The sequence below is a fragment of the Cervus canadensis genome, chromosome 8 (genome assembly GCF_019320065.1).
Source record: "Cervus canadensis isolate Bull #8, Minnesota chromosome 8, ASM1932006v1, whole genome shotgun sequence".
Lineage (NCBI taxonomy): Eukaryota > Metazoa > Chordata > Mammalia > Artiodactyla > Cervidae > Cervus > Cervus canadensis.
This window is the reverse complement of record NC_057393.1, coordinates 1,367,571-1,394,438: the sequence shown is the minus strand read 5'-3', so window position 1 is coordinate 1,394,438 and position 26,868 is coordinate 1,367,571. Positions and strand designations below refer to the sequence as shown.

The window sequence follows — 26,868 nt, the reverse complement described above, 5'->3', positions numbered from 1 at the left end:
GGGCTGGGGGCGGGGCCGGCAACCGAGCTGCGCGGCCCGGCGCGCTCGCACTTGGACGCCCGGCGCCCCCACGTACACACCCGGGCTCCGTGGGCTCCCCCGCGAGGCCTAGCTGGTGCATCCCCCGCCGGGGACCCCCAGGCCCGCCCCGCCCCGCCCGAGCCAACCGAGACGGCGGCGCCGGCGGGAGGAGCAGAATGTCCTTCCAGGGAAAGAAGAGCATCCCCCGGATCACGGTGAGCCCCGCTCCCAGCTCCCCGCCGGGCTCGCGCCTCCTGTCCCCTGCGTCGGGCGGGGCCTGGCCTCTGGGCCCCGGGAGGACCTTCCCGGCCCCGCGCCGGGTCCCCTTCCCTCGGCGTCCAGGCCCCCCCCACGCCCCCCGCCTCGCCTTGCGCCCTGTCCCGGCGCTGCCCACTCCTGCCCAGCTCCTTCCCGCGCAGCCGGGGGGCCCGCGGGTGCCGCGCTGGACCCCCTCAGGGAACCGGCTCCCCTGAGACCCCCTCCCTCTGCGCCTGGGGAGGGCTCGGGCCTGGGGGTGGGTGGGGGCGGGGAGGCCCCCTTCCTAAAGCGCAGATGCGCCTCCCCCTCCGCTCCCCGCGGGGCCTCTCTCGAAGCTCCGCTTGGAGTTGGCGGGCTGCGCGGCCCTTTGTTGACACCGCCGGTCCGGCCGCCGGCCTCGGGTGCAGAGATGCCATTCCCGCGCAGCCCGCCCCTCTCCCCTCTCCCCCCGGGCCGCCCCCGCCACACCGGGAGCTCTTTGTCCCAGACAAAGCAGCTGAGGCCGGCGCTCAGCCCCAGCCCCCGGAGCCCCGGAGCCCCTGGCCACCTGCAGCCCTCCTTGGAGCCGGAGTTTGGAGGACCCCGGCCCGGGTGGTGGTGGGGAGGGTGCTCCCTCGTCACTGAGCGGGCACCCAGGCGGCTCGGCTCCCTGGAGAAGACCCTCTACCACCACCCGCCCCAGGTGGGGGAGGTCCGACTGTCCATGCTGGGCTGCCAGGAAACAAAGCCGCCCCCTCCAGGCGGCCGGGAGCCCAGCGGAGGGAGGGAGAGGGGGAGGGCCGGAGGGAGGGAGGTGCCTGGGGGCCCCAGGGCCGGCCTGCCCCTGGGAACCCGCGGATTCAGCCCCAGCTCTGCGCTTGGCTTCGGGGAAGGGTCATGGGGTTGCCAGTCCACTTCCTGAGACACTCGGGGAGGAAGGAGGGGGTCCTGCCTCAGGACTGGCCCAGATTCTGACCTGAGGCAGGAAGCCCACCAGGGCTGGACGGGGTGGGGAGGGTGGCCCCACCTCTGGGTGGGTCAGAGGTCAGAGGCGAGGTGGCCAGGTCAGGAGACCGCCACTCTGGTCCTGAGGGCCGCTGCATTCCTTTCTTGGCTACAAACCTGGGAAGGTGCCCAAAGTCTGAAAACTGGGGGTTGAGTGGGGACTCAGACCACCATCTTCCTGCCCAAAGCCTTCCCCTTCCTCTTCTTGGGTGTGTTTGAGTGGAGTGGGGTGAGTGGGGACCCTGCAGGAGGAGGCAGCCAGGCTCTGACACTGGCTCGGGAGCTGGGCGAGGTGGGTCCTTGTGATATGACCGGTCAGGGTCGGGCCTGGGGCCCAGGGGGCTGGGCAGTGAACCCCTGAGGACCCAGCAGGGAGACGCCCCAGCAGCTGGGGCGGGGCGACGGGGTAGACCAGAGCTGGCGGCGGGCACCCAGTAGGTACTGTCAGCTTCGAGAGCCACACTGTTTCTGGTGCAGCTCCCCAGTCCAGCAGGAGAGCCATCTTAGGTGACTTGGGAACGAACGGGTGCGGCAGTTCCAGTAAAGTTGAGCTATGGGCGTTGAAATGTGAATTTCATATAATTTTTATGAGTCTCAATATAGTCTTCTTATGATGTCTTTCAGCCAACATGAGATGCAAACCATCCTTGGCGCAGGGCTGGGCAGACTGTACAAGCTGGGGATCACGTCTGGCCTGTGGCTCGTCAGCCACCCTTCTGTAGACTGTGGGGTGGAGGTTCTACTTTTAGTCAATAGAAATCTGAGAATTCATCCCAAACTGTTAGATGCTAATAAGAATAGAGTGATGTGCTCTGGCTCATAAGCCATGAATTATTTATCCTCTCAGCAGCCTCTGAGAGAGCTGCTGAGTGCCCTCCACACTTCCGTTCTGGCTTCAGGCTGATACTGGGTTTAGAACCAGAGCTCCCAGCTGGAGTCCCAGCCCGGCCTCTGGGTGGGCACCCAGGAGCCCCGGGCCAGGGCCAGACCCCCATGAAACAGCTGTGGTTCCGGCTATCTGAGCCCCAGGGAGTGTGAGGTTCAAGGTTGTGGGAGAAAGTGCCGCAGGGCTGGGTCCTCACCCGTCATCTTGCTCTCGGCCACCTCCTTCCTTCTGGCATTTCTCTTCATTTTGCTCCACTGAGGCCCAGCCGTCACTCCGCACCCTGTACAGTCCATGACCGGCTCCCCATCTCCCCTCCGTCCCAACCGTCAGAAGTGGACCGATGGTGGCCCAGCTCCGTGGCGGGGGGTGCCTCTAACAGCCGCACTTCCTGACACTTTGTTCGCCTCCTTGGGGCGACCTCCAGGCAGCACCAGAGCCGGCAAGCACCCCAGTATCTTCCTGGCCTGCACCCCCATAGCTTCTCTGTCATCAGCTCCTGCCCCCCCGACTCTCAGCCTCTCTGGAGTCCATCTCTCGTCCACCCCCTGATCCCAGCCAGGGGGCCCCCGCATCTCATCCAGACACACGGACACCACTGCAGCCACGGCCTGTGTCTGTCCTTGAACACGAGGGCCTCTTTCTACCCAGGCCACTCTGATCTCTTTAAAGGCACTCAGACATAGCTTGAGGCACCCGTGGTGGCCCGCTGACAACCCCCCAAGCCCAGCACATCCCACCCCCGCCCCCCCCCCCCCCCCCCCCCCCCCCCCCCCCCCCCCCCCCCCCCCCCCCCCCCCCCCCCCCCGCCACCACCCGTCCTGTATCAGCCAGGCTCCTCTCTGCCCCGGGCCTTTGCGCGGCTGCTCCCTGGCCTGGGCCTGAGTCATGGCCACAGCAGCTCCTCAGAGAGGCCCTTCCCGGTCCCTGCGGCAGCCCCAACGTGTCCCCCTGTCTGTGCGCTTACGAGTGTCGCCGTGTGTGACGTCTGTCTCCCCCCACTGGAATGCGGCTGTCCCACGGGAGGGCCCTGCCTGCCGGGGCCTGCTCTAACTCCTGTCTCCCAGCACTGTCTCAGGCCACAGAGATTCTGGAAGGAGCTTGGCCCGGCTATTAGCTGGAGCCGCCTCTGCAGGTGGACAAGGAGGGCCGGCCTTGCAGGCCTGCAGGGCCAAGCGAGACGTGGCCCACTGCCCCCTTGGCCTGGGCTTTAGAAACTGGGCAGCACGCGTGATGGCATGCCTGTGGTCAGACACGCGGCTGCTCGCACTGACATGGCCTCGCCACAATGACGCGGGAAGCCGGCTGGGCGATCGCGCCCCTCCCCATGTCTTCGGTGAGGCCAGACCGCCTGACTGTGGGTGTGCGTCACGTGCGGGGCCTGTGAGCAGCCGCCTCCGAGGGCCACCGCTGCGGGGTGAGGTGGTCAACGCTGCAGGCTCTGTGCTGGTCTCACACGCACAGACGGTGTCCGCAGGACACACACAGACACGTGAAGGTGTCCATCGTGACTTCAGAGGGAAGCTGGCGCTCAGCGTACCACTGGGTCACTCGGTGTGGGCAAACTTGCCCCCATTCATTTGTTTTTGACAGAGTGACCGCCTCCTGATCAGAGGGGGGAAGATCGTGAACGATGACCAGTCCTTTCATGCTGACCTGTATGTGGAGGATGGCCTGATAAAGTGAGTTTCTGCCTCTTCAGGGTCACCTGTGTACACCTTGCTCACACGCTGCCCGGAAGCTTACTTCTGGGTGAGATCCGCGTGAATGTTTCTCTCTTTCCCACAACCACGGTCCCTGGAAACAACTCCAGCCCCTCCCGTGCCTTCAGCGAGGCCGAGGCCTCCAAGAGCAGGATGAGGCTTCCGCATTTCTCTGTCATCACAGCTTCAGTACCTGTGGGCTCACAGTAGGTGCTTAATAAATGCTTAGGTGCTTAATAAATAGTGACCACACCTTTTCGTTTCTCTGCTCGTGTCTGTCAGGCAGCTCCAGCTTCCGGTCAGCAAGGCCGCGAGTGGACACCTAAGTGACCAGCACGGGGGGATCCCTCGTGCTGACCATCCTGAGCCCCTGGGGCTGGCTTGTTCTCCAACAGTGTCGGGGGCAGGTCCAGTTAGGCCTTGGCTGTATTGCCCTTCGCTTCCAGGACAGGAGCCCAAGGGCAGGCGTCCCAGCTCCGCAGCGTTGCCAGGGGCCCCGTTCACGTTCGCTCAGGGATCTTCCTCACCAGCGGGCTCTCTGTTGCTTTCAGACAAATTGGAGAAAACCTCATCGTCCCTGGGGGCATCAGAACCATCGATGCCCACGGCCTGCTGGTCCTGCCAGGCGGAGTCGACGTCCACACGCGGCTGCTGATGCCCGTGCTGGGCATGACCCCCGCCGACGACTTCTGCCAGGGGACCAAGGCCGCCCTGGCGGGGGGCACCACCATGATATGTGAGTGTTGTTCATGGCCGGGGGCGGGGGGGTCCGTCCCAGCCTCAGGCCTCCGGCGGGTTTGCATGTCGCAGGAAGCACCTTCCCTGGTGGAATGTTCTCAGGCTGGTTTTCTCTCTCTTTTTAAAAACTTATTTATTTTTTATTGAGGATAATTGCTTTACAGAATTTTGCTGTTTTCTGTAAAAACCTCAGCCTGAACCAGCCGTAGTTCCTCTGGACTGCACGCACTCTGAGAAGGGCTGAGTGGCTGTGCCCAGCCCAGGTCCTCAGCCTGAGTGTGCTGCCTTGGCCAGCGCCGGAGCCCTCCTGGGGTTTCCACGGGAATGTGCCCGTAGTTTATTATTTCCTAGGAAGCCAGCAGCTGGCCAAGGACCTGGTTTGGAAAACCCAAGTGCCTTGGGCAAGTTCAGGGGTGGTGTTGCCAGACACATTTGCCCCTGAACCTCGCCCCCTCTGAGGCTTGGTTTGCAGAAGCCACCTGCTAGCGTGCAGAAGAGCTAAAGACGGTGGAGGCGGTGTTTCAGAGAAAGGATGATAAAAATACTCTTATCCGATCAACAACCCCCAGAGGCCCCATGCCAGGCAAAAGCCCCATTCTGATGTGCCTCAGCTCCGTGCAAGGCAGAGAAGCCCAGTTCACAGCTTGTGAGGGGTTCACTTCCCACCCTGAACTTGCTTGTGGTCAGTTCAGGAGCTCAGACAGGACACCTCGTTTAGCCCCTCTCCTCCCCTGAGACCCGTCAGCTCCACGGCGCCCAGGGCAGGTGCCTCCACTCGGGCTGGACCTGGTCCAACCCTGGCTGCACCGCATCCTGGCGGTGACCTCAAACAGCGCACGGTTAGACGTCACGCTTCCCTGGCGCTTGGGCAGGAGGCAGGGGGTGGGAGGGTGGAACAAGCGAGGGCCTGTGGTTGCCAGGCTGCACGTGGGCACACGGCGGGCAGTGCCACTGCCTCCTGGGAAGGGCGGCTCCGGGTGCTCAGGGTGACCTCTCAGGCGATGGGCAGGCACTGCGGCACCCCGGCCCGGTGTGGCTTCCTGAGCTACGAAGGGGCCAAACCCAGCAGCGGTCCACCCTCCGGCCTGATGAGGGCGCACTCTCGTTCCAGGCCCTTGGTCCTGCTGGTCATGGGGCGCCTGGGCTGAGCGGGACGCCCTCCTGGTTGCATCTCCCGCTGGCGCAGAGGTGTCAGATGGGCTGTGAGGATGGAGGTGCTGCAGGCATGGGCTGGCCTCCGCGGGGCTGCAGCCGTGAGCGCCCGCAGGACAGCGTGTGCGCCAGAGCCGTGGGAGGCAGAGGGGCCCGTGTGAGGGGTGTGCAGGGAGGCACGACGTCTACCTGTAACCTCGGGCGTGCCTTCCCACCAGCCACCCCCCCAGCTGTCTTCCTGCACCTTGCAGAGGTTGTGAGTGGGGTGTGGACCGTGGACGCAGGGTTGCTGGCGGGGCCGGGGGGACAGTGCAGCATCCATGTGCTCTCCCTGGTTCTCCAGGGCGGGAGGGGGCTCTCCCTGGTGTCCGTGGTCGGTGAGGCATGCGGGAAGCCAGCCGCACCTGCCGCTGTGGGCAGGCTCGCAGGTTCAGCACCGTGGACAGCACGACACCCCACCCCCGCCCATCAGGCTCTTTAGGGGTGCGTCCGCTGGGGAGCGAGGGCCTCCTCTCTGCCCAGGGAGAGGCTGGGGACAAGGGGCAGGACGGATGGACAGTTCCCAGCAGCCGCAGCCCCACGTAAGGCTCGAGGTCTGTCCTCTGCTTTCCTCAAACGTGCCTCCTGGTCTCCTGGGAGCACGAAGCCGCTCTCCCTTGGAGACCCAGGTGGTCGCGGTGGCCAGAGTGGGGGACTTAGCCGAGCGCGCTGTCCCTGCAGTGGACCACGTGTTCCCCGAGGCGGGGGTGAGCCTGCTGGCGGCCTACGAGCAGTGGCGGGAGCGAGCGGACGGCGGGGCCTGCTGCGACTACTCCCTACACGTGGACATCCCCCGCTGGCACGAGAGCGCCAGGGAGGAGCTGGAGGCCCTGGTCAGGGACAAGGGTGAGCAGCCAGCCGGCCGGGCGGAGGGGCGGCTGCGGGGCCTGGGCTTCCGGGGCCAGGCGGACGCTGCACCCGGCCGACTCCAGGGCAGGCGGCCAGGCGTGCGGTACGTTGGACAGAGCCATTCGAAGATCTGCTGGGCTGAGGGGTCAGCTGTGCCGCACCTGGGGGCCGCATCCCGGGGCCATTCTCTTCACAAGGGGACAGAGACACAGCTGTCTCCACGGCCCCCTTGTGTCTTGGGCCTGGGGGAAGGAAAAGCATGATAAGTCTTCTTAGTCCTGAAGATCCTCTAGAAGGAGATGCCTTAAAACTCATAGTCCTCTACTGCTGCCTCAGCAGAAACAGGATGGTTTATAAACAGGCTTAAATATTTTTTTAAATCAAAAGTCCTGAAGCTAAAACCACATCAAAGTTTATAGTGGATTTGAAGGAAAGTTAAGTGGATGCTGTAACTAACCTCTGGTGATCAGCGCTGAGTGTGGTCTCAGCTCACACCCAGGAGTGGAAGGTCAGGGTCAGAGGGGCCGGCAGGGATGGGACCTGGGATGGGGGTGCTGGCGTCAGAGTCCGGGCCAGGCCAGGAGGCTACTGCTCTGTCAGCCCAGGAGACGGAGGCAGGGAGGTTTGCTCCAGGCCATTTTCCCCAGAGCGATGGACCTCAGGCCCATGACCTTTGGCACTCAGGAGCCCTCACCTGGGGGCAGGCGGGGGCCTCAACCAGGCAGCAGCTGTGCCTCCTGGGTCCTTCCCTGCCTGGCCTGGGGGTCTGCAGCCTGGTGGCTCAGAGCAGAGGTGCGAACGGGCACCTGCAGCCATTACCCCACCCCGAGCTGCTGGGCCAGGGGGCAGTGATGGGGGCCGTTAGTGAGGGGCAGTGATGCGGCGGGTGGGTGGGGGGGTTAGGGGCAGTGGGGGTTAGTGATGGGGTGGGGGGTTAGGGGCCATGGGGTGTGAGTGATGGGGTGGGGGGAGGTGTTGGGGCAGTGGGGGATTAGTGATGGGGTAGGGTGTTAGGGGCAGTGGGGGTTAGTGATGGGGTGGGGGGTTAGGGGCAGTGGGGGGTTAGTGATGGAGTGGAAGGGTGTTAGGGGCTGTGAGGGGTTAATGATGGGGTGGGGGTTGTTAGGGGCCATGGGCTGGAAGGGTGTTAGGGGACATGGGGGGTGAGTGATGGGGTGGGTTGGGGTGTTAGGGGCCATGGGGGGGTTAGTGATGGATGGAGGGCGGGGTGTTAGGGGCTGTGGGGGGTTAGTGATGGGGTGGGTTGGGGTGTTAGGGGCCATGGGGGGTTAGCGATAGTGGGTGTGGGGTACATTAGGGAGGGTTGTGCGGGTTCTCACCTGCTTTGCTGCTAGGGAACAATTGGTTCCTGACCTCAGGTTTGAGGAGCTAGAGGGGCTTGGATGTCTCTGCCCCAGTGTGGGCTGGTCTGGAGTGTGTGGGGCCGATGCCCAAGGTCCGCCAGGCCAGCTGGTGAGGCCCTTGGGAGAGGCCACCCTCACCTGGCAACCCAAATGCCAGGGAGGCTCCTGGCATCTGACTGCTCCTGCTTCCCCCCAGGTGTGAACTCCTTCCTGGTCTTCATGGCATACAAGGACAGGTACCAGTGCACAGACGGCCAGGTAAAGCCCGGAGTCAAGTTGGGGGGCGCGGGCAGGCAGGCTCTGCGGTGCTGCGGGGCAGGGCCTCAGCCCCACGTGATCCTGAGGGGGGGGCGGGGCCTCAGCCCCACGTGGCTCTGAGGTGGGGGCGGGGCCTCAGCCCCACGTGGTCCTGAAGTGGGGGGGGCAGGCTCCACGGGTGCTGGGTGGCGGGGCCTCAGCCTCATGTGGTGCTGCAGGGCGTGAGGCAGGCTCGGCGGGTGCTGGGGGGCGGGGCCTTAGCCCCACGTGGTCTTGAGGTGGGGTGGGGGCGTGGCCTCAGCCTCACGTGGTCCTGAAGTGGGGGGGGCAGGCTCCACGGGTGCTGGGGGGCGGGGCCTCAGCCCCACGTGGTCCACCTGTGTCTGTCTCCCCAGATGTATGAGATCTTCAGTGTCATCCGGGACCTGGGGGCCGTAGCCCAAGTGCACGCGGAGAACGGGGACATCGTGGACGAGGTGGGGCTGGTGGGGTGACTCCTGCCCTTGACCCCGCGAGCGCAGATCCACAAACCCGGGGAAGGGGACCCGGAATCTGGCCCGGGGGATAGCTAGCCCAGGAGGAAGGCCAGGCAGGTGGGGTACTAGGAGCCTGCGGGCTCTTGGCCACAGCAGGTTTTCCCCCATCCTCACACGTCTGACCTTAAATTCTCCAAAACCGAGGTGTTGCTTCCTGGGGTGGGAGGGGCACAGAGGTGGGTTCCCGTGCTCTCTCGCCCAGGACTGGGCCCTCTAGAGCTGTTCCTTCTGCCCACCGGCGCACCTGTGGGGTTCGTGGCTCGGTCCTCTGTCGAGGCCGCTGCCTGGGGAGGCCCTGGCCCTTCTGCCCACGCCTCACCTTCCCCGCAAGCCCAGGCCTCTGCCCCACTGTTTGCCCACCAGCCTCAGTGCCCACAGTGGCCGGGCACTGGAAGGGGGCGCGGGGAAGCTTCTCGGCTGCCTGGGGGTCTGGGGGGGTCACACACACAGCCTCCGCCCCGACATTCCAGACCCGCAGAGAAGTTTCCAGGGACCCACTGGCCTCTCTGACTCCCAAGTTCACCAGGAGTCCTGTGGCGTTCAGGGCAGTGCAAGCTGCGTGTGTCTCTAGGGCGGGGGGCTGGGCCTGGAGGAGGCACACCCCAAGTACAGGAGGGTGGGAGGTGCGTGCTGGGGGAGGAGCTTGTTGGGGGCCGGCTCCTCCCCCGTTCTTCACCCAGAGTTCGTTCACACCGCCGGTGCTGTGCTCAGACCTGGGGGTGAACCAGCCTGAGGCGGCCCCACCCCTGTCTGTGCAGAGCCCCCAAGGCCGCCCCATGCACGCACACCCCGGCCGTGAACGCCTCTGTGCGTGCACACCCCATGCACACACCCGCCGGGGAAGCAGCAGGAGGTGAGGCTGGGGGGCCTTGTCCTTCTCACTCAGGAGGCCTGCGACCCCGGGCATGTCCGGCCCTCCGCAGCCCTGGGGCTCCCTCGTCTGTAATTCGGGGAGCTGGAGTCACCCCCTTCAGAGCGCGACCCTTCTGCTCCCCCCGAGCGCTCCGGGGTGGGTGATTCTGAGGTCTCAGGGCCAAGTGTCCTGGGCCGTGGACTGCAGCCCCGCAAGGCCCTCCGGGGCCGGGCTGGAACGAGGTGTGTGTTTAGGAGCAGAAGCGGCTGCTGGAACTCGGTGTCACCGGTCCCGAGGGCCACGTGCTCAGCCGCCCCGAGGAGGTAGGTGGGAACCTGCGGGGCACCCCTCAATGGGCCTTCATTGGGGGTGGGCTGGGCCCGGGGGCAGGCAGGACTGTGACCCCACTGTCCTCGCCTGGGGGTGTGAGCCAGGGCTCCCGGCCCCCTGACGGTGGGGCCACGCTGAGGCATGCACGCGAGGCTCAGAGGGCAACGCGGTCTGCTTTAGGGTGGCGCGGGCCAGCGCAGATTCGGGACTGGAGCCCCAGGCCGGGATCCCGGACCCTGGGTGCCCCTCTGGGCCAGACATCCGTGGGTGGCTGGGGCATCGCGGGCTCACTGTGGTCAGGAGCCCTGGCCCTCGCGTGGCCTGAGCAGCCCGTCTGCAGGTGGAAGCCGAGGCCGTGTACCGTGCCGTCACCATCGCCAGGCAGGCCAGCTGCCCCCTGTACATCACCAAGGTCATGAGCAAGCCTGCAGCCGACGTGATCGCCCGGGCCAAGCGGCGAGGTGGGTGCTGGCCAGTGCGGGGAGGGGCTCGGGGGTCGCTTCCGTCCACAGCCCCCCGGAGCAGTACAGAGCAACCCCATGGGGACGCAGTGGGCCTGCCAGCCTCCTCAGGGGCCTCTCGCAAGAGGGGCGCGGGTGTGGCCTGTGGGGGCGCCTGAGGCTCCCTCTTGTCCAGACAGCAGTGGGACCTGACGCGGGGCCATGAATCACACGTGGGGCTTAGGGGCCCCGTTTGCATAGAAGTGGGTGTCAGAGTGTATGTGTGTGTATGGGGTGTGTGTGTGTGTGTGCACTTACGTGGTATGTGTCTTTGTGTGTCTGTGGGGTATATGCCGCGTGTGGTATGGTGTGTGTGAGCCTGCACCCTCGGGTCGTGTGAGAAGCCTCACCCAGCTGACCCCCCCGCACCGGGCCGAGCTGCCGCTCCCTGGACACCTCCCGGGTGGGGATGGGTGTGGGTCTGGGGCCGGGTGCCCTCTGGGCCGTGGGGGAGGCAGGTGTGTCTGTGCCCGGCATGGGTGAGGTGGGGTCCCAGTGGCCCTGCGGGAGCCCTGGGCAGTGCCGTGGGTGGGGAGCAGCCCTCAGGGCCAGGAAGCTGAGGGGCAGGGCCTGGCAGGCGGTGGGGGGTCCCACGGTGCAGTGGGAGGCCTGGCCCAGCCCAGGGGGCGGGTCGGGGGGGGGGTCCCACGGTGCAGTGGGAGGCCTGGCCCAGCCCGGGGGGCGGGAGGTCCCGCGGCCACGGTGCGGCTCACGCCTCGCCGCAGGGGTGGTGGTGTTCGGGGAGCCCATCACCGCTGGCCTGGGCGCGGACGGCTCGCACTACTGGAGCAAGAACTGGGCCAAGGCGGCCGCCTTCGTCACGTCGCCCCCCGTCAACCCGGACCCCAGCACCGCGGACCACCTCACCGCCCTGCTGTCCAGGTAGGGAGCCCCTGGGCCCCGCCCTGCTGTCCAGGCAGGAGTCACCTGGGCCCCCCGTCCAGGGAGCCTGCCCCACCTCCTGGCCCCGCCCTGCGGGCACCCTCCGCCTCGTGGCCAGGCGTGGGGTGGGAGTGCTCAGGGAGGACAGGCCCCCTGGGCCCCTGTGACCCCGGCTGTCTGCAGCGGGGACCTCCAGGTGACCGGCAGCGCCCACTGCACCTTCACCACCGCCCAGAAGGCCGTCGGCAGGGACAACTTCACGCTTATCCCCGAGGGCACCAACGGCGTGGAGGAGCGCATGTCCGTGGTCTGGGAGAAGTGTGTGGTGGGTGCAGACACATGGCCGCGGGGACCCCTCCCCACGGGAGGAGCTGGTGGGACCACAAAGGGAGGCCCCTTGAGAAGCAAATTCACCGGGTGGAGTGGAGCTCGGGGCGGGCGGGCTCAAGGCTGTCCCCCCCGCAGCCCGGTCACCCTGGGGTCCCCAGACGTTCTGCTTTGGTCCCCCAGAGAAGACTCCGTGCAGCCAGGCCCTGCCCTGGTCCTGATACACCAGCCCTGGGCACAGGGGGTCCCTACACTGCAGTGTCTACCCAGGAGGACCGAGGTTCCCCCAGACGTCTGTCTCACCTGGGGCCTCCACTCCCGTGACCCCACTCCTGGCCCTGAGCCCTCCCCCTGGGCTGAGGCCCTGACCCCAGGCTCCTGGCTACCACCGGGGGCCAGTCACGTTCTCTGGGGACAGATGTTACTGTGGAGACATCAGCGTTCACTTGCCCACAAAGCGAGCGTGGAGATGGGCTCGGTGCCCGGGGAGGACCAGACCTGCAGGCCTGGCTGACGCACGCTGCCCTCAGCCTGGAGGGCAGCTGAGTCCACACGAGAGTCCGGAGACCAGACCCTGCATGTGGCCGGGGAGGGGCGTCCCTCACCCCACCTTCTGGCTTCTCAGGCCTCGGGGCAGATGGACGAGAACGAGTTCGTTGCCGTGACCAGTACGAACGCGGCCAAAATCTTCAACTTTTATCCGAGGAAGGGGCGGGTGGCCGTGGGCTCCGACGCCGACCTGGTCATATGGAACCCCCGGGCCACGAGAATCATCTCTGCCAAGAGCCACAACCTGGTGAGTGAAGCTGGTCCCATGTGGAGGCCATCTCGGGGTCTGGGGGCGCCCTGCAGCCATCCTGGATGTCCTGGGACAGGCAGGGCCAGTGGGGGCAGGGGGCCCTGTCTGGGGGGAGAGCTCGCCTGCTCTGTGTCCCCCGGAGATGTTCCTAAGGGGCCAGGGGTGCAGGCACGACCACCCCCCCTGAACCCCAACCCAGCCGAGTGGACTCTCCCGCCGGGGCCCTGGCTCCGGAGACTCTGAGCAGCGCCAGGGCCTCCTGCTGGCTCAGAGGGCCGCTGTCCCCCCAGAACGTGGAGTACAACATCTTCGAGGGCTTGGAGTGCCGAGGAGCCCCGAGCGTGGTCATCAGTCAGGGCCGGGTTGTGCTGGAGGACGGGGCCCTGTGCGTCACCCCCGGGACCGGCCGCTTCATCCCACGCAAGACCTTCCCTGACTTTGTCTACAAGAGGATAAAGGCCCGCAACCGGGTGAGCCTGAGCCGGGCGGGTGGGAGGGAGGGCAGGGCCCTCAGGCCTGCTCACGGTCAGCCTGCTCATGGCCGTCCTGCTGTCGGGAAGGCGCAGTGGCCTCACTGTTCCGGGTGGTTCCTCGCCCACGTTCGTGACCAGGCCGCCCACGCCACTGCAGAGAGTGCGGGCGTGAGGCCAAGGAAACCCGGAGTGGCCGCCACCAGGGACATGGCCACCAGGCCTAGCAGAGGTCATCCAGCATTTCCCTGGAGCAGACCTGCCCTTCAGTGAACTCAGGAAAGAGAGTGGGACGCGTAGACAGCGTCCGTGAGCCCTAGTCCCTCTCTGGGGCTTGGCCAGCTGCCCGCTGCGTCCGGCAGGCGCGCAGGTGTTCGTCCAGGCCCTGCACACATGTGCAGGCGGTTCACGCGTGCACACGGGGGCACACAGGCCCAGCTGCACACGCATGCGTGGTGACTACACACGCGAGTTGGCTTTATCTCAGCCCCATTCCCACTTGTCTAGGATGACATCGTCTGAACTTGTATTTGGAGGGACCGCTCCCGGGCAGGGCTGGGGCCGGCAACGGCTCCTCCCCAGGGTGGGAGCGGAGGCCGCTCTGACCCACAGGCGCTCCTGTCTCAGGCTGCTCTGCCCGCAGCCCCGCACCCCCAGACCGCCCTCGGCACGCTGCCCCGCCTCGGGGGAGGGGTGTGTGTGTCCACACGCGCAGGTGGACACTCCTGGGGGTGGAGGGCCCTGCCCTCGAGCCCGAGGCTGGCTCGGCGCCCCTCACACCGAGCCCTTCGGCCCCCAGCTGGCGGAGATCCACGGTGTGCCCCGAGGCCTCTACGACGGGCCGGTCCACGAGGTGATGGCGCCCACCAAGCCGGGGGGCGGCGCCCAGGCCCGCGCATCCTGCCCTGGGAAGATCTCCATGCCCCCTTTCCGTAACCTGCACCAGTCGGGGTTCAGCCTGTCTGGTGAGTGGAGCCTGGGGGGCTCAGTCTCCTCAGGGCCCTGAGGACCGTGTCCAGCCCCCAGCCCCCGCATCTCACATGAGGTGCACAGGAAAGGGGGCTGGGAGTCTCAGGGGTTCACCTGCAGCCGCCAGCTCGAGCCTCTGCCTTCAGGGTCTGGGCTGTGGGGTGTGGATTTGCAGGGAGGCCCTGAGCCCAGGCTCTCCCTAGAGACAGGCCTCCCTGCCCACTGGGGGCTGACCCAGCCCCTGGCGTCCAGTCCCTGCCGGCCTCCAGGAACCCAGCCTTGTCCTGAAGGCTGGCGCCAGCCTTCTCTCATCCCGGGGCCATGCAGGGTGAGGCCCAGAGGAGGGACGCTGGGGCTGGCCTGGCTTGTGCCCCTCCAGACAGGCTTCCCGGAGGGCCAGCCCTGATCTGCAGGCTCCCGCCGCAGGCGCACCTGGCCTCACCAGCCTGCTCGTCTGAGGCCTCGGTGGGGGAGCCGCCAGGCCTTCTGGGAGCGTGGGGTTTGCAGCCCTGGCCCCCAGGGTGTGGCGGGCGGGTCTGCGTGCCCCCAGCACCGCCTCCAACCCGCCCTCCCGCAGGCTCGCAGGCAGACGACCACATCGCCCGGCGCACGGCCCAGAAGATCATGGCGCCCCCCGGCGGCCGCTCCCACATCACGTCGCTGTCCTAGGTGCTGCCGCGGGCGGCCGGCCCCGCGACCTTCCCTCCCTTCCTTGAACCCACTCTGTAAGGTGCTTGGCCTCCCCTTCCCCTTCCCAGAACCTCTCCCCTTGGGGTCCCATGGCCTGTTACAGGGAGCCCCTTCAGGAAAGGCTGAATGGGGGCGGTTTCACTGCCAGGGCGGGCAGAGGGGCTGGGCGTGCTGGCGGGGGCAGCTCAGGGAGCCCTGAGCCCGGGGGCCTCGGAAGGCAGGGACCTCCGGGAATGCCCAGGACGGAAGGCAGGGGGCATGGTACCCTCGTCCCCGACTCGAGTCACCGCCCCGGGGAGACCCCGACTCAGCTGCCATCCCGGCCCCACCCAAGCTGCTGTGACTTCAGGGGCCCAGGGGATGCCATGTGGGGCAGCTGCACTTCTCAGACTTCCCAGGGACCAGACCCCGACGCCGTCCATAGAGCCCTTCCTCCTCCAGGGGCCCCGGGGGCCCGGAGCTGAGTGCTTCCTTCTCCTACGACATGTGTTCCCAGTAGTTGATTAGAGAAGCCGTCTTGTGTGCTGAGGGCACTCTAGCCAGGAACCTGCATGCCGCCCACAGCCCAGCGGCCCCAGTCCCGTGGAACCGGGTTGATTAAAGGCATCTGGACTGGAAGCCACTGGCGTGTGGAGAGCCCAGACTTCTCTGCCCCTAGGCCATCCCCCAGGGGTTCGTGTGCGGCACCCTCGGGAATCCCCTGCAGCCCCCTCCCTGGTCCTGCCTCTAGACGGCTGGGAGGCCGGGCCGCCAGACGACTGCAGGACTGGCCAGGCCAGGCCTGCCGGGCAGGGGCAGGGCTGGGTCTGGGCTGTGGGCAGGGCCTCCGCCTCCCGTTGGTCTGCAGGTCACAGAGAGCCAGACGCCCAGAAGGAGAGGGGCCCTGGGAGGACCCCTACGCACGTTCTAGTTGGTGGGCGCAAGCCGCCCAGCAGGGCTTGGGGCAGTACGGCGCGTGGGGAGCTCACGCCTCCAACGGGCAGCGGGGGACGAGGCGTGGCCTGCATCCTGCCCAGTTAAGGCGGAGCAGGCCGGGGCTCTGATCCGAACCCGCAGACGGTGCTCCTGGGGTTGTACTGAGACCAGCGTTCATTGCACCAGTGGCCCCTTCCCCAGGGACAGACAAGGCAGTTGGGGGGCCAGACCACACCCGCAGGCCGGCCAGTGACTCAGCAAACAGGCACGCTGTCCCTTAGGGCCTCAAAACGCACCTGAGATGCGCACACAAAAACACAAGAAACACGGCTTTCTACACCACGCCCGCCCCGCCCCCTCCCGCGCAGCCCCGCCACCCCGCCACCCCGCCCCCTGCACCTCCCTGCCCAGCTCCGCCTCCGACATTGCCTGGTCTCCACCCAGAACCACCACCGGGCGTCCCGCGGAGCTGCCCGCCTCCAGACCCGGGCTCCCCAGTGCTCTGGGGCCCCACGTGGGCTCCCCACTCTGGGTGAGGGGGACTCGTGAGCTGCTCCAAGCTGGGGCGTTCCGGTCCCGGCTGTTTTCAAGGTTCTGCCCCTGCCCCCCAGCAGGCCGCACCTCCACTCCACCCCAACAGCGGCCTCGAGGTTTCTGGGGCAGGTGTCAGCATCCTCCCCAGGCCGAGGACCGGAGCTCCGGGAGGCTCTGGCCCGGCAGGAACGCCCCGGTCACGGACAAGCGTTCTCCACCCGCGGCAGGAACAGAACACGCAAACCAGCCGACACCAAGCGGTTCTCATGTTGTTTTTCTCAGAGGTGGAAACTATACAGGAACACGGCAGAAATGACCAGAACGTGTGTGTCTATAAAACACTCTTCAGGCCCATGCCCCTCCCCCGTAATGGACAAGAACCAGGCGGACCCCGGGCACCGGCGGGGGCTGGCTATGTACAGCGGGCGGGACAGGACCCCAGAGGACCCCCGGGAAAGCCTGGGCGGGGCCTGCGGCCCCCTCCACCGTCACGCGGGGGGCGCCCACCCTCTGTGCTGCCCACTCTCAGCCACATCGGCAGCCTCTTGACACCACGTGCCCCGAGGGCCAGAGGGCAGACCCAGCAGTCAGACCATCCGGTGCCGTCCGGCCGGGTGCCGCCGGCCTGGGCCTGGACACGCCGGGCAGCTCCCTGGGAAAGTCGACGCTGGACCTCCAGCCTCCCCATCTCTCTGGAGGCCTCGGGTCTCCGGTGGGGCCTGAGCTGACTCCTCGGGCAGCGGGCAGGGGCGGCCTAGCTGCTCCCGGCTGAGGGGCAGATGGCACCACAGGCGGGCAAGGCTGAGCGCACGCCGTCGCTGTCCGCCGAGGCCTCCGCCGCGTCCCCAGGCTCGGGCGTGGGGTCCTGGCTCCTCTTCAGCCTGGGGAGACACATGGGGGCTTTATGTAGCCTCGCCAGCGGCCCGGGACGCTGCTCGCTGGCCCAGGGCCTGTCCGGGTCTCCCGGGGTACACCCCCACAGGAACATGGCCTGGGGCTCCACACAGACCACTCCGGGGCATCTCCGCCTGGGTAGAAGCCCCTCTGGCCACACTGGCTCAGCGGGGCATGCGGCCACATGGGGCATCCAGCCGGCCCCTCTGTGGGCTCTTCATGGCCCTCCGGCTCGGGGCAGCAGGCTGGCGGGTCTCAGCTGGTTTCCAGCCAGAAACTAAAAAGAGGCAGGTCAGGAATTCTGGAACAAAGTGCTTGACTGAGTCCCATTACCACCCATACCTTGACCTCCAGGGTGGTGGCTAGTGTCCTAAACCAGGGTCCACATGTCATCCTGGCCACTGAGGCAGGACAGAGGACCAGTGAACCCTGTTCAGCTACTAGACCAGGGCCACCTCCTCCAGGAAGTCCTCCGCATCTCATCCCACCCCTCCTCCCCCGGCGTCCACAGCACTGGGCCTCTCCATTCCACTATGGCAGGTGGCTCAGCTCTTTGAGGCCTGTCGTATCTTCCTGCCAAAGAGCCCCGCCCTTCCTGCCCCTGGCCCCTGAGTGGCTGAGTGAGGGGCGGGTTGATGTAACAACTGGGGCCCCTCACCTGGGCGGTGCACCCAGGGCCTGCCCAGAGACTCTGTCCGTTGGTGGAAAGTGCCCAAGCTTAGACCTTAAAGTGCCGATGAGCCCCTCCCCAGCAAGCCTGCACAGGGGCCTCCCCCGCCCCCCAGGGCTGCTGCTTGGACTCCCTGAGGAGGGCGGGGGTCAGGCTTCCCAGCCCCACTGAGGCCATGTGCCTGCTGTGGCCAGAAAGCCTTGGCCCGCTCCCCAGACTCCTTTCTGCCCTGTTACTGGCCCCCAACACGCACACTCACTTCTCTCTGTTAAAAATCACAAAGTCCTGCTGGATGGCGTCAAGGCAGTCCTGAAGGTAGTCATTCTCCTGTTAGTCAGAAAGAGACACGAGTGAGCGCCTGCCAGCTTCCCTCGCATCCTGCAGGGAGGTTCCCGGGCATCCCCGGTCTGTTGCTCCTGTGTGCCTGCCTTCTCCCTCCCTGGCTCTCTGAGGAGCCCACTCTACCCCAGGCGGCCAGAGTGCATGGGAGCGGGGGTCTCCTGGTGACAGAGGGTCGCCCGACCCCCGTGTTGGGGCGGCCATATGGTCTGCAGAGCCAGACTGGTCCAGGAGCTACACCGGGCCGGCTCCTCCACACCCCCTCCACCCTGGGTCCTCCTGGTCACTGGACCCTGGTCACAACCCAGCTGAGGGTCTGCTTCCGGGACCTGCCTAAGAAGGTGGGCGGCAGGGGTGGTCTCGAGAAGCAGAGTCTCCGGCTGGGGACTGGAGCTGGTCCCACACTGGCCAGATCCAAGGCGTGTCATAGGTCCCTGGCACGCGAAGCCCTGGTTACTGAGACCCTCGCCTCAGGAGTGTCTGGAGAGGGTGTGGGTGGTGGGTTTGCCCTGGGACCGTGGCTCTGGGTGGTCATGGTTGGCCCCAAGGTGTCTGAGTCTCAGACTCAAGGCTGCCAGGGGGCAGCCCAAGGCACAGCGTGGAGACGCCCGTCTGGCGGCCCGGACAGCTTGCTGGAGACCAGGCTGGGATGTCCAACCCCAGAACTTAAGTGGGCTGGACTCACTGCCACGAAGTTTCCTGCATCCAACTGAGGCTCTGATAGGGAAGGAGTGGTCCTCGGACACGGGAGGGGCCCGAGAGGACGCTAGTGCAGGTTAGCCCCATACCCCCGCTCTCCTGAGCCTGCGGGAGGGCCCCACCCCTGCCGGAGAAGAGGGACCCCCCACCCCATTCCTGCAGATGAAACAGCACTCGCCCCCACGCCCTGCCCCACGGGCTCTGCTGCCACGCATAGCCCCAGCGGGCAGGCGCTGGACCTGCTGGGAAGGAAGGTGCCGCTCGCCCAGTGGGCAGGACAGGCCTGGGAGGGGGCTGAACAAGGCGGAGTCTGCCCTCCACAACTTGGGGCTAACTCCCTGCAGGAGCCCTGGTGTGAGTATGTCCTAATACACTGCAGTTTGGAAACCTGGAAGAAAGGACGGCCCAGGTAAAGCGGTCAGAAGGTTCAGAACAGCCTTGGAAGAATGCTGGGATACGGTCAAAGGCTCAGAGACGTGGGCAGCTGGAGCAGCCAGCAGACTCAAGAGTAAAGACCCACAGACCCCCCAGATGACCGAATTCTTCTGGAGGGCCCAAGGGATGTGCTTTCCAGCCAGAAGACAAGGAACTAGCTGGTGGGGACACGGTGCCCTGGGGAAGCCCCGTGGCTCCTGTGTAGTTCGGGAGGATCTGCTCCAGGACCGAGTGCCCCAAAGGCCATGATGGGATCCCGGACAGTGGCAGCCTTCACCTCACCTAACTCAGCCACACTTAGCGGGGTGTAACCATGGAAATAGGCCTCCAGGCTGGAGAGGCAAGCAGGACACCCCGACCCCTGGCATGCTGAGGATGCCTGACTGATCACAGTGCTTTCAGGGTCAGAGGTGGACGGCCAGTGCTCACACACGCGTGCCTGTGTGCGCACACACACATACACACACACACACACACACACAGACTCAGATCAAGCGTGCATGAGCACCAGGCTGACGTTGGCCACGTGGATGGAAAGTCACAGCTCTTTTCCCCATTTCCAGATCGAATTCGGTTCTCAGACCTGGACCTGTGGGCTGAAGCAGGGGCAGGCTCTTGGTCAGGAAGGCCCGAGCAAGTGTACATGGCAGTGATACCCGAGTCCTTCCCAAAGGTACCCACGACCACTTCCCTGCATATCTGCACACAGGAGGGCAGACGCCTGGCTGTTTAGAGGGCTGTTGAATACAGGTGTGAACTGATACTTGGCCCACGTCCCTCTTCTCCCCCTGGCGGCTGTATGCATAACCAAGGTGGATGTATTAATACTTGGTATCTGGCCGAATTCTCTTAGTTCCTTGACCTGTGGAGTAGCCGCTATTCATATTATCATGGAAAAGCCCAGTGAAAGCTCCTGAAAATAGTCTCTCTCCCAAAACCAGCCTAGATAGGAAATAACAAACAAACCCAGATTCAGAGTGGAATGGCAGTGCCTAGCACCACCATCTTTGAATGGTGTTTTGAGTCTTTGCCTTTTGAGTCTTTGCCTTTATCTGTGGGGATCCGAGGGCTTCAAACAGTGGTAAAGAACCTGCCTGTCACTGCAGGAGGCACAGGAAACACAGGTTCGATCCCCAGGTTGGGAAGATCCCCTGGAGGAGGGCATGGCAACCCACTCCAGTGTTCTTGCCTGGAGAATCCCAGGGACAGAGGAGCCTGGCGGGCTACATCCATGGGGTCGCAGAGGCAGACACGCCTGAGTGAGCACAACCCAGCACAGAGTGGATCCGAGGATGCTACTCCTGTTGTTTTTCCATTTAATTCACGAGCCTGGCCCGCGGAGACCACCTGGCTTGTGGCCGGAGGGGGAGAAGGGACAGATCTTAACCCAGTGGTGGCCCGAGCCTCTACCAGAGCTGACCGACACGGCTGCCCACTGCAGCATGCGGCCCTAACCTCACAGCACATCCCTCCCGACGCCCGTAACACAGAGGGCGGGCACTAGTCTGCATTCACCGAGGACGACCGAGTATCGAGCCGGCCCCCAGTTACCACGGCTGGGGTCTCTTTTCTGACTTCACAGGGGTGTGAAAGTGACAAGCAGACAGCAGAGACCGCACTTCAGATTTTGACCTGGACCTTTTCCAGGCTGGCGATACAGGATCCGACCCTCTGATGTGATGCCGGGCAGCGGCTGTAGCTCCTGCTCAGCCCCGCGACCCCGAGGGTGAAAACTGACACTCAGACACCCACCCTGGACCCAGACGCGCCCTTTCCCACTTTCAGTATTTGATAAAGTACACAGGAGTGTCAATACTGAGTTATAAAAGAGGCTCCGTGCCGGATGACTCTGCCCAACTCGGGGCTGACCTGAGTGCTCTGAGCCTGTACAAGGCAGTCTGGGCGGACTGTGATCTTCAGGAGGTGAGGGGTAGTAAACGCAAACTGACTTCCAATTTTCCAACTTAAACGGAGTCATCAGCCCTGCCAGTGCCGATGGTGACTGGACAGGGGCACAGACTCTGGTCTGAGTCAGCGCTGGACTGAAGCCAAGGGCTACTCAGAGGCGGGGGTGAGGTCATGGCAGGAGGTGACCCCCGAGGCCCGGAGACCAAGGGAGGCGCAGGATGAGGGCGCAGGGGAGCGAGGCTGGGGCGGGCGATGGGTGCAGAGGCTGTCCGCCATCTGGGGGTCAGCGGGGGGTGGGGAGGAGCTGGGCTGTGTCTCACACCCTCCCTCACCCAGGTTCTCCCAGGACGAGAGGCGAACCAGCCCGAGGAGCCGCTCGGAGGTCGGAGCGGCATTAGAGGCGGACGGTGTGGGCAGCGACGTGCCAGGGCCCCGCCTTCCTGAGGTGCGTGCGGTGCGCATGTGCCGTCAGCTCGGGCTCTGGGGCGTGGCCCGTCCAGCTCGGGAGCACCTCTCCGGCTAGCGGCACACGTGCGTGGCCCCGTGGCCTGTTCGGGCTTCTGGAGCCTTTGCCACGCAGGCTCAGGAGGCCACAGAAACGTATGATGACCCTCTGGGGCTCCTTGCCGATGACTGCTGGGCACAGGGGCATAACCCACACTCAGATCCCTACAGGTCCGGCCGCTCCCCCTGGACTCCGCTGAAACTCAGCCTTGCTTCCCCCCACACCCCACCCCCAGCCACTGTGCCAGCGATGGTTCCAGGCACACAGTCCTCGGGGCGGACAGGGGCCCTATCAATGCCAGTGCCTCACCCAAGGTGGGCAGCAACAGGGCCCGGGCATGCAGACAGGGCGCCAATCCTTAACTCTGTCACAAATGACCTGCTGAGCAACTGAGACGGAGTTCTTAAGCCCTTCAGAACACCCTGGGGATGCAAGGGGCCCAGAGGAGCTGAAATGTCTTAAAAAATTAGAACAGTTTGGCGGACCCGCACTTGTTGACCCAAGAACTCACCAGAGCCCCAGTTGTCAAGGCAAGGTGGACCCGGCAGGACAGACACACGGATCAGTGGGCTAGAAGTGCAAGTCCGTAAACAAGCCCCTCCGTTCACAGTCAATTCATTTTTGAAAATGATGCCAAGCAATTCAATGGGGGAAAGATGAGCCCTTTCCATAAACAGCACTTGGACGACACAGATCCACATGCAGAGCAGTCAGGCTGGGCCCCACCTGACACTGTGCATAAAATCGACTCAAAACAGACCCGAGCCTCATGTGTAAGACAGAAGACTACAAAACACAACGGTGCATCTCTGTGACCTCAGGTGAGGCAACGGTGTCTTAGAAATGACACCAAAAGCACACACGAGGAAAGAAAAGACAGACACGGGACTTCATCAGAACTGAAGACTGCTGCAGACCGTGCCAACCTGAAGAGAGAAAGCCCACAGACTGGACGATGTTTGCAGATCGTCTAAGACACTTGTGTGCAGAACATGTAAATAAATCACACTTATCAGTCGACAGTAAAAAGTGGAAATAAGGAGTGTTGATTTCAGCTCTTTCACACAAAGAACTCTGAGCCATCACTCCCAGTCTGACAGCAAGAAAAAAGCTGGACCAAGGACTTCTGTGATGGTCCGGTGGTTAAGAATCCACCTTCTGATGAGGGAATGCAGGTCGGAATCCTGGTCGGGAACTAAGATCCCTCACGCCACATGCTGCAACAAATGAGTGTCGCAGCTAAGACCCCACAGTGACAAAGTGTTAGTCTCTCAGTCATGTCCGACTGTGCGGCCCCACGGACTGTAGCCCGCCAGGCTCCTCTGTCCATGGAATTCTCCAGGTGAGAATACCAAAGTGGATTGCCATGCCCTCCTCCAGGGGATCTTCCCAACCCAGGCATTGAACCCTAGTATCCTGCATTGCAGGCAGATTCTGTACCATTGAGGCACCAGGTAAGTTTAAGAACCAATAGGAATTCCCTGGTGGCTCAGACGGCAGAGTCTGCCTGCAGGGAGACCTGAGTTTGATCCCTGGGTCGGGAAGATTCCCTGGAGAAGGAAATGGCAGCCCACTCCAGTATTCTCACCTGGAGAATCCCATGAACAGAGAAGCCTGGCGGGCTACAGTCCATGGGGTTTCAAAGAGTCACACAATTGAGCCACTTCATGTCACTTCCTAGAGCTATAATAAATAAATAAAGCGGGACCAGCCTGCAATGCCCCCGCCAAACACCAGGGGCCGCCATCAGCAGCCCTCGGAATGGGGAGGGATGGGGGCCCACCTACCTGTTCCCTGAGGAGCCAAGGCTTCCAGGGAGGCCCCTGCACCGCGGAGGAGCTGGCGCCCGTGTCTGCCTAGCACCCAGGCATGGGGCTGCACAAGGCCCCCCAGGTGTCCTCACAGGCTCCAAGGGACCCAGGAGCAGGGGGACGGTATGCGGGCTTACAGTGTCGCTGCTGTGACCCCGCCATCCACTCCTGCAGCCCTAGTTGTGTCGTGAACACCAGCCAGATCCTGGGGACAGGCCCAGACTGGATCCACTGCTCCCCAGGGGAAGCCCTACTTCCAAGAGCAGGACTGTGGGGGCTGTGACGGGTTACACCACGTCCCTGGGGTGGGGTCCTGACCCCATTCCTAGGAATGTGAAATGAAGTCTCCACAGATGCCACCAGTCAAGTGAATGGGGAGGTCGCCCTGAACTCGGGGTCCCACCCAGTATGAGCAGTGTCCTCGTGAGAAGAGGCAGACTCGTGCACATGCACACACACACGAGTGCACTCACACACATACAAGCACATGCATACACATGCATACACACACACACACACGAGTGCACTCACACACATACAAGCACATGCATACACATGCATACACACACACACGAGTGCACTCACACACATGCACACACACAGAAGTGCACAGACAGGCACACACACATGCACGTGCACACACAAACATGCACTCACACATGCACATACATGTGCACACACATGCAGTCATACACATACAAAACAGAAGTGCAAAGACATATGGGCACACTTACACATGCACACATGAGTGTACTCACACACACACAGAGGTGCACAGACATGTACCTAAATAAAGTGTGCACACAAACACATGCACACATGAGTGCACACACACATACAAACGCATGCATGCACACACAGGCACACACAGGTGCACTCAAACACATGTATACATACACACAAACACATGCACACACACGCTGCACTCACAAACACATGCTCACATGCACACATACACATGACTGCACTCACATACACACGCACACACACACATGAGTGCACACACACACAGGGAAATGACCCCAAGACCATGGAGGCAGAGCCTGGCCCCATGTGACCCTCCAGAGCTGGGCAGGCAGGAGGGCCCCTGTCCCCCCACCACAGAGGGAGTGAGGGGCCAGAGCAGAGGCGGCCGGGTGCCGGGCCGCGCTCACCGACGGGCAGCTGTCCCTGCTGCTATCCCGGGACCTGCTCTTGGCCAGACGCTTCTTCTTCTTGTGCAGCGGCCGCGACTCCAGGATCATCTCCTCCAGCTCGAAGGTGGGGTCGCAGTGCAGGCGGCCTTTCTGTGGAGGATGGTGCTGAGCCGGTGCCCGGCTACCCTTGCCCGCCCCGGCCACCCCGGGCCCGTGGGCTTACGTTGGGCACGAAGCCGGGCTCCACCTTCTTCTCGCTCAGCTCAGCCCACAGCACACCGGCCAGAGCGGGGGCCGCCCGCACATCCTGCAGGCTGGACACGCGGTGCTTGGGGTTCACGGTGAGCAGCTGGAACAAGGCCCTGGTCAGCGGCCCCGGTGCAGGTCTCGTCTCCCCGGACCCACCAGGAGGCGGCGGCTGCAGTCCGGCTCCCTGCTCTCGGTAACCAGCTCAGCACCGCGACAGGACTAACGCTCACGGGCCCAGGGCGGCCCTGCAGGACGGGCCACCATCACAGCTGCCCCTTCCAGGGGGAGCCACCGGAGACCTCACCCAAGGCTTCTGCAGCAAGGCATGTGGATCCTCCCCACCCACCTGGGCCTCTGGGGGCCACAGTCCCCCTTGGGAGCCACCTAGGCCAGTGTGGACGCAGCGGCATGTGGTGAAGGCTGGTTAACAGCCCCTCTCGGGGGCTGGGAGGCCTCCAGGTGCTCAGGCACACTACCGGGGCCAGAGGTCCCCGGGCACCGGCCAGGACGGCCCAATTGGGCCCTGCGTGTCCAGCACGCCCCTCCTCGCTTGTCCTGAGGCCTCAGGGCACAGGGTGTTTGAGGCCCACCGCTCCGAGTGGGGAGCTAGCTGGCCGGCCGAGGGGTGACCCCGGCCCAGCCCTGGACCCCGGGAGGGGAACACCAGCTGCAGCACCACCACCTCAGGTCTGTACAGGCTGAGTCCCCGGGGGTGCTACAGACGTGTGCTCGGGGCCCAGGACAGGCAGGGGGTTCTGGGGTCTTCCCTGCTTGCTTCTGGTGCGGGGGCTGGCCAGGCCACTGGCAGTGGACGGTGGCTGCCCACCTCCGACAGGATGAGCCGGGCCTGAGTGGGACCAGGCCCTGGCCACCTCCCCGACACACGCTGGAGTGACTTGCCCTGAGCTGGGGTGTTAGTGATGGAAGCGGCCGCGAGGCTTTGATTAGGTCATAAGGACTGACAGCCGCCCCAGCGCTCACACAGGCGGAGCTGCGACAAGACAAGGAACCCGGGCCGGGCCAGGCAAGGAGCCCAGGTGGCGACGGACACGCGGCCCAGGAGGCCCTGGCTGGACGCTGTCCCCGGCCAGGCGCTCCGGGCTGCCGCCCTGCCCCCCGTGTCCGCCAGCCTGCACTCCGGGCGGGGCGGGCGCTCACCTTGCGCAGCAGGGCCACCGTCTCCTTGGACCAGGCGGGCACATACTGGACACTCACGGTGCTGAACAACTGCACCAGCGACTCCACGGCGCTGCTCGAGTGGATGTCGTACGGCCTCTGGGCAGGGGAGGCGGGGCTGCAGCAGGCCTCCCCCGTCACTCGGGGGCACCCCATCCCAGGGCAGCCGGGGCCGAGCCCAGGAGGCCAAGCCTGCACCTCAGCCAGGGAAGCAACCAGAGAGGCCCCCGCGGGCTGGGAGGGAAGCACCGCGCCCCTGCCCCTCCCTCAGCAGACGGCCTGGCCCCGGGGGACCAGCTGCAGAGAGGGTGGCCGTCTGAGGGTGCCGTGCCTCCGGGACCCCCATGAAGGGATGGGAAGGGCAGCTGGGGGCCTGACAAGCCTCCGGCCTCCTGGGCTGTGGGACTGGCCGAGCTGTGGCCACTGCGGGGAGGGCAGGGGGACCCACCGCCTAGGAACCTCAAGGGAAGCTCAGGGGCGGGGTGCAGCCCTGTGGGACGGTCCTCTGCCCACCCAGCCCCCTCCAGCGTGCTGCCTCACTAATGGGGAGCATGGACATCCCTGAGCCCCGGGGGTGGGGGCAGCCTCAGCTCTCTGGGCCACCCCGGAGGGTCTGGGGGCCTGGCCGACAGGTCACAGGAGCTCCGTACCCATCCTCGCAGCAGCTCGTAGGCCATCACCCCCACCGACCACCAGTCCACCTCGAAGGAGTAGCCGGTCCCACCGTTGACAAAAGACTGGAAGATTTCCGGAGCTTTCGAGGAAGGCGAGAGCAGCTGAGCATCCCCAAACAGCAGTCCCCGTGACCCCAACCCCCGTGACCCCTGCCCCCGAGGACCACGGTCCCAGTGACCGCAGGGCCCATGACCCCAGACCCTGATGACCCCAGCCCCCTGTGACTCCAGCCCACATGACCACAGGGCCAGAGACCAGGCTGTCGCCAGAGCTGGACTGGGAAGCCGCCCTCAGCGGTCAACCTGTCCTTTTTCAGA

At 64.8% G+C, this 26,868-nt stretch overlaps 2 protein-coding genes across 3 annotated transcripts in view; one reads left to right on the top strand and one right to left on the bottom strand.

Moving 5' to 3' along the window:
- Positions 1–15,430, top strand: DPYSL4 (dihydropyrimidinase like 4). The gene is made up of 14 exons (XM_043476508.1): positions 1–236; positions 3,740–3,828; positions 4,401–4,585; positions 6,460–6,624; positions 8,188–8,249; positions 8,645–8,725; positions 9,893–9,961; positions 10,309–10,429; positions 11,194–11,350; positions 11,534–11,675; positions 12,303–12,473; positions 12,767–12,946; positions 13,746–13,911; positions 14,493–15,430. The coding sequence occupies exons 1-14, from the start codon at positions 198–200 to the stop codon at positions 14,582–14,584; spliced, it is 1,719 nt and encodes a 572-aa protein (XP_043332443.1). The 5' UTR covers positions 1–197; the 3' UTR covers positions 14,585–15,430.
- An 871-nt stretch (positions 15,431–16,301) lies between these two features.
- The window catches only part of STK32C (serine/threonine kinase 32C), a 72,018-nt gene continuing 61,451 nt past the window's right edge, over positions 16,302–26,868 (bottom strand). For both annotated transcript variants that reach the window (XM_043476509.1, XM_043476510.1), the window contains exons 7-12: positions 26,527–26,630; positions 25,859–25,975; positions 24,675–24,800; positions 24,470–24,601; positions 17,878–17,945; positions 16,302–16,935 (exon numbers count right to left, since the gene is read on the bottom strand). In XM_043476509.1, the coding sequence (XP_043332444.1) occupies positions 16,809–16,935; positions 17,878–17,945; positions 24,470–24,601; positions 24,675–24,800; positions 25,859–25,975; positions 26,527–26,630 (674 nt within the window). In that variant the 3' untranslated portion in view covers positions 16,302–16,808. The remainder of the gene's footprint in view (positions 16,936–17,877; positions 17,946–24,469; positions 24,602–24,674; positions 24,801–25,858; positions 25,976–26,526; positions 26,631–26,868) is intronic.

What these genes read in the sequence shown, in the direction of transcription:
- DPYSL4 (XM_043476508.1), top strand. Translation starts at nt 198, where the DNA reads ATGTCCTTCCAGGGAAAGAAGAGCATCCCCCGGATCACG. An exon ending in AGAGCATCCCCCGGATCACG is followed by an intron (nt 237 to 3,739) that starts GTGAGCCCCGCT and finishes TGTTTTTGACAG; the next exon opens with AGTGACCGCCTCCTGATCAG. An exon ending in ACCAGTGCACAGACGGCCAG is followed by an intron (nt 8,250 to 8,644) that starts GTAAAGCCCGGA and finishes CTGTCTCCCCAG; the next exon opens with ATGTATGAGATCTTCAGTGT.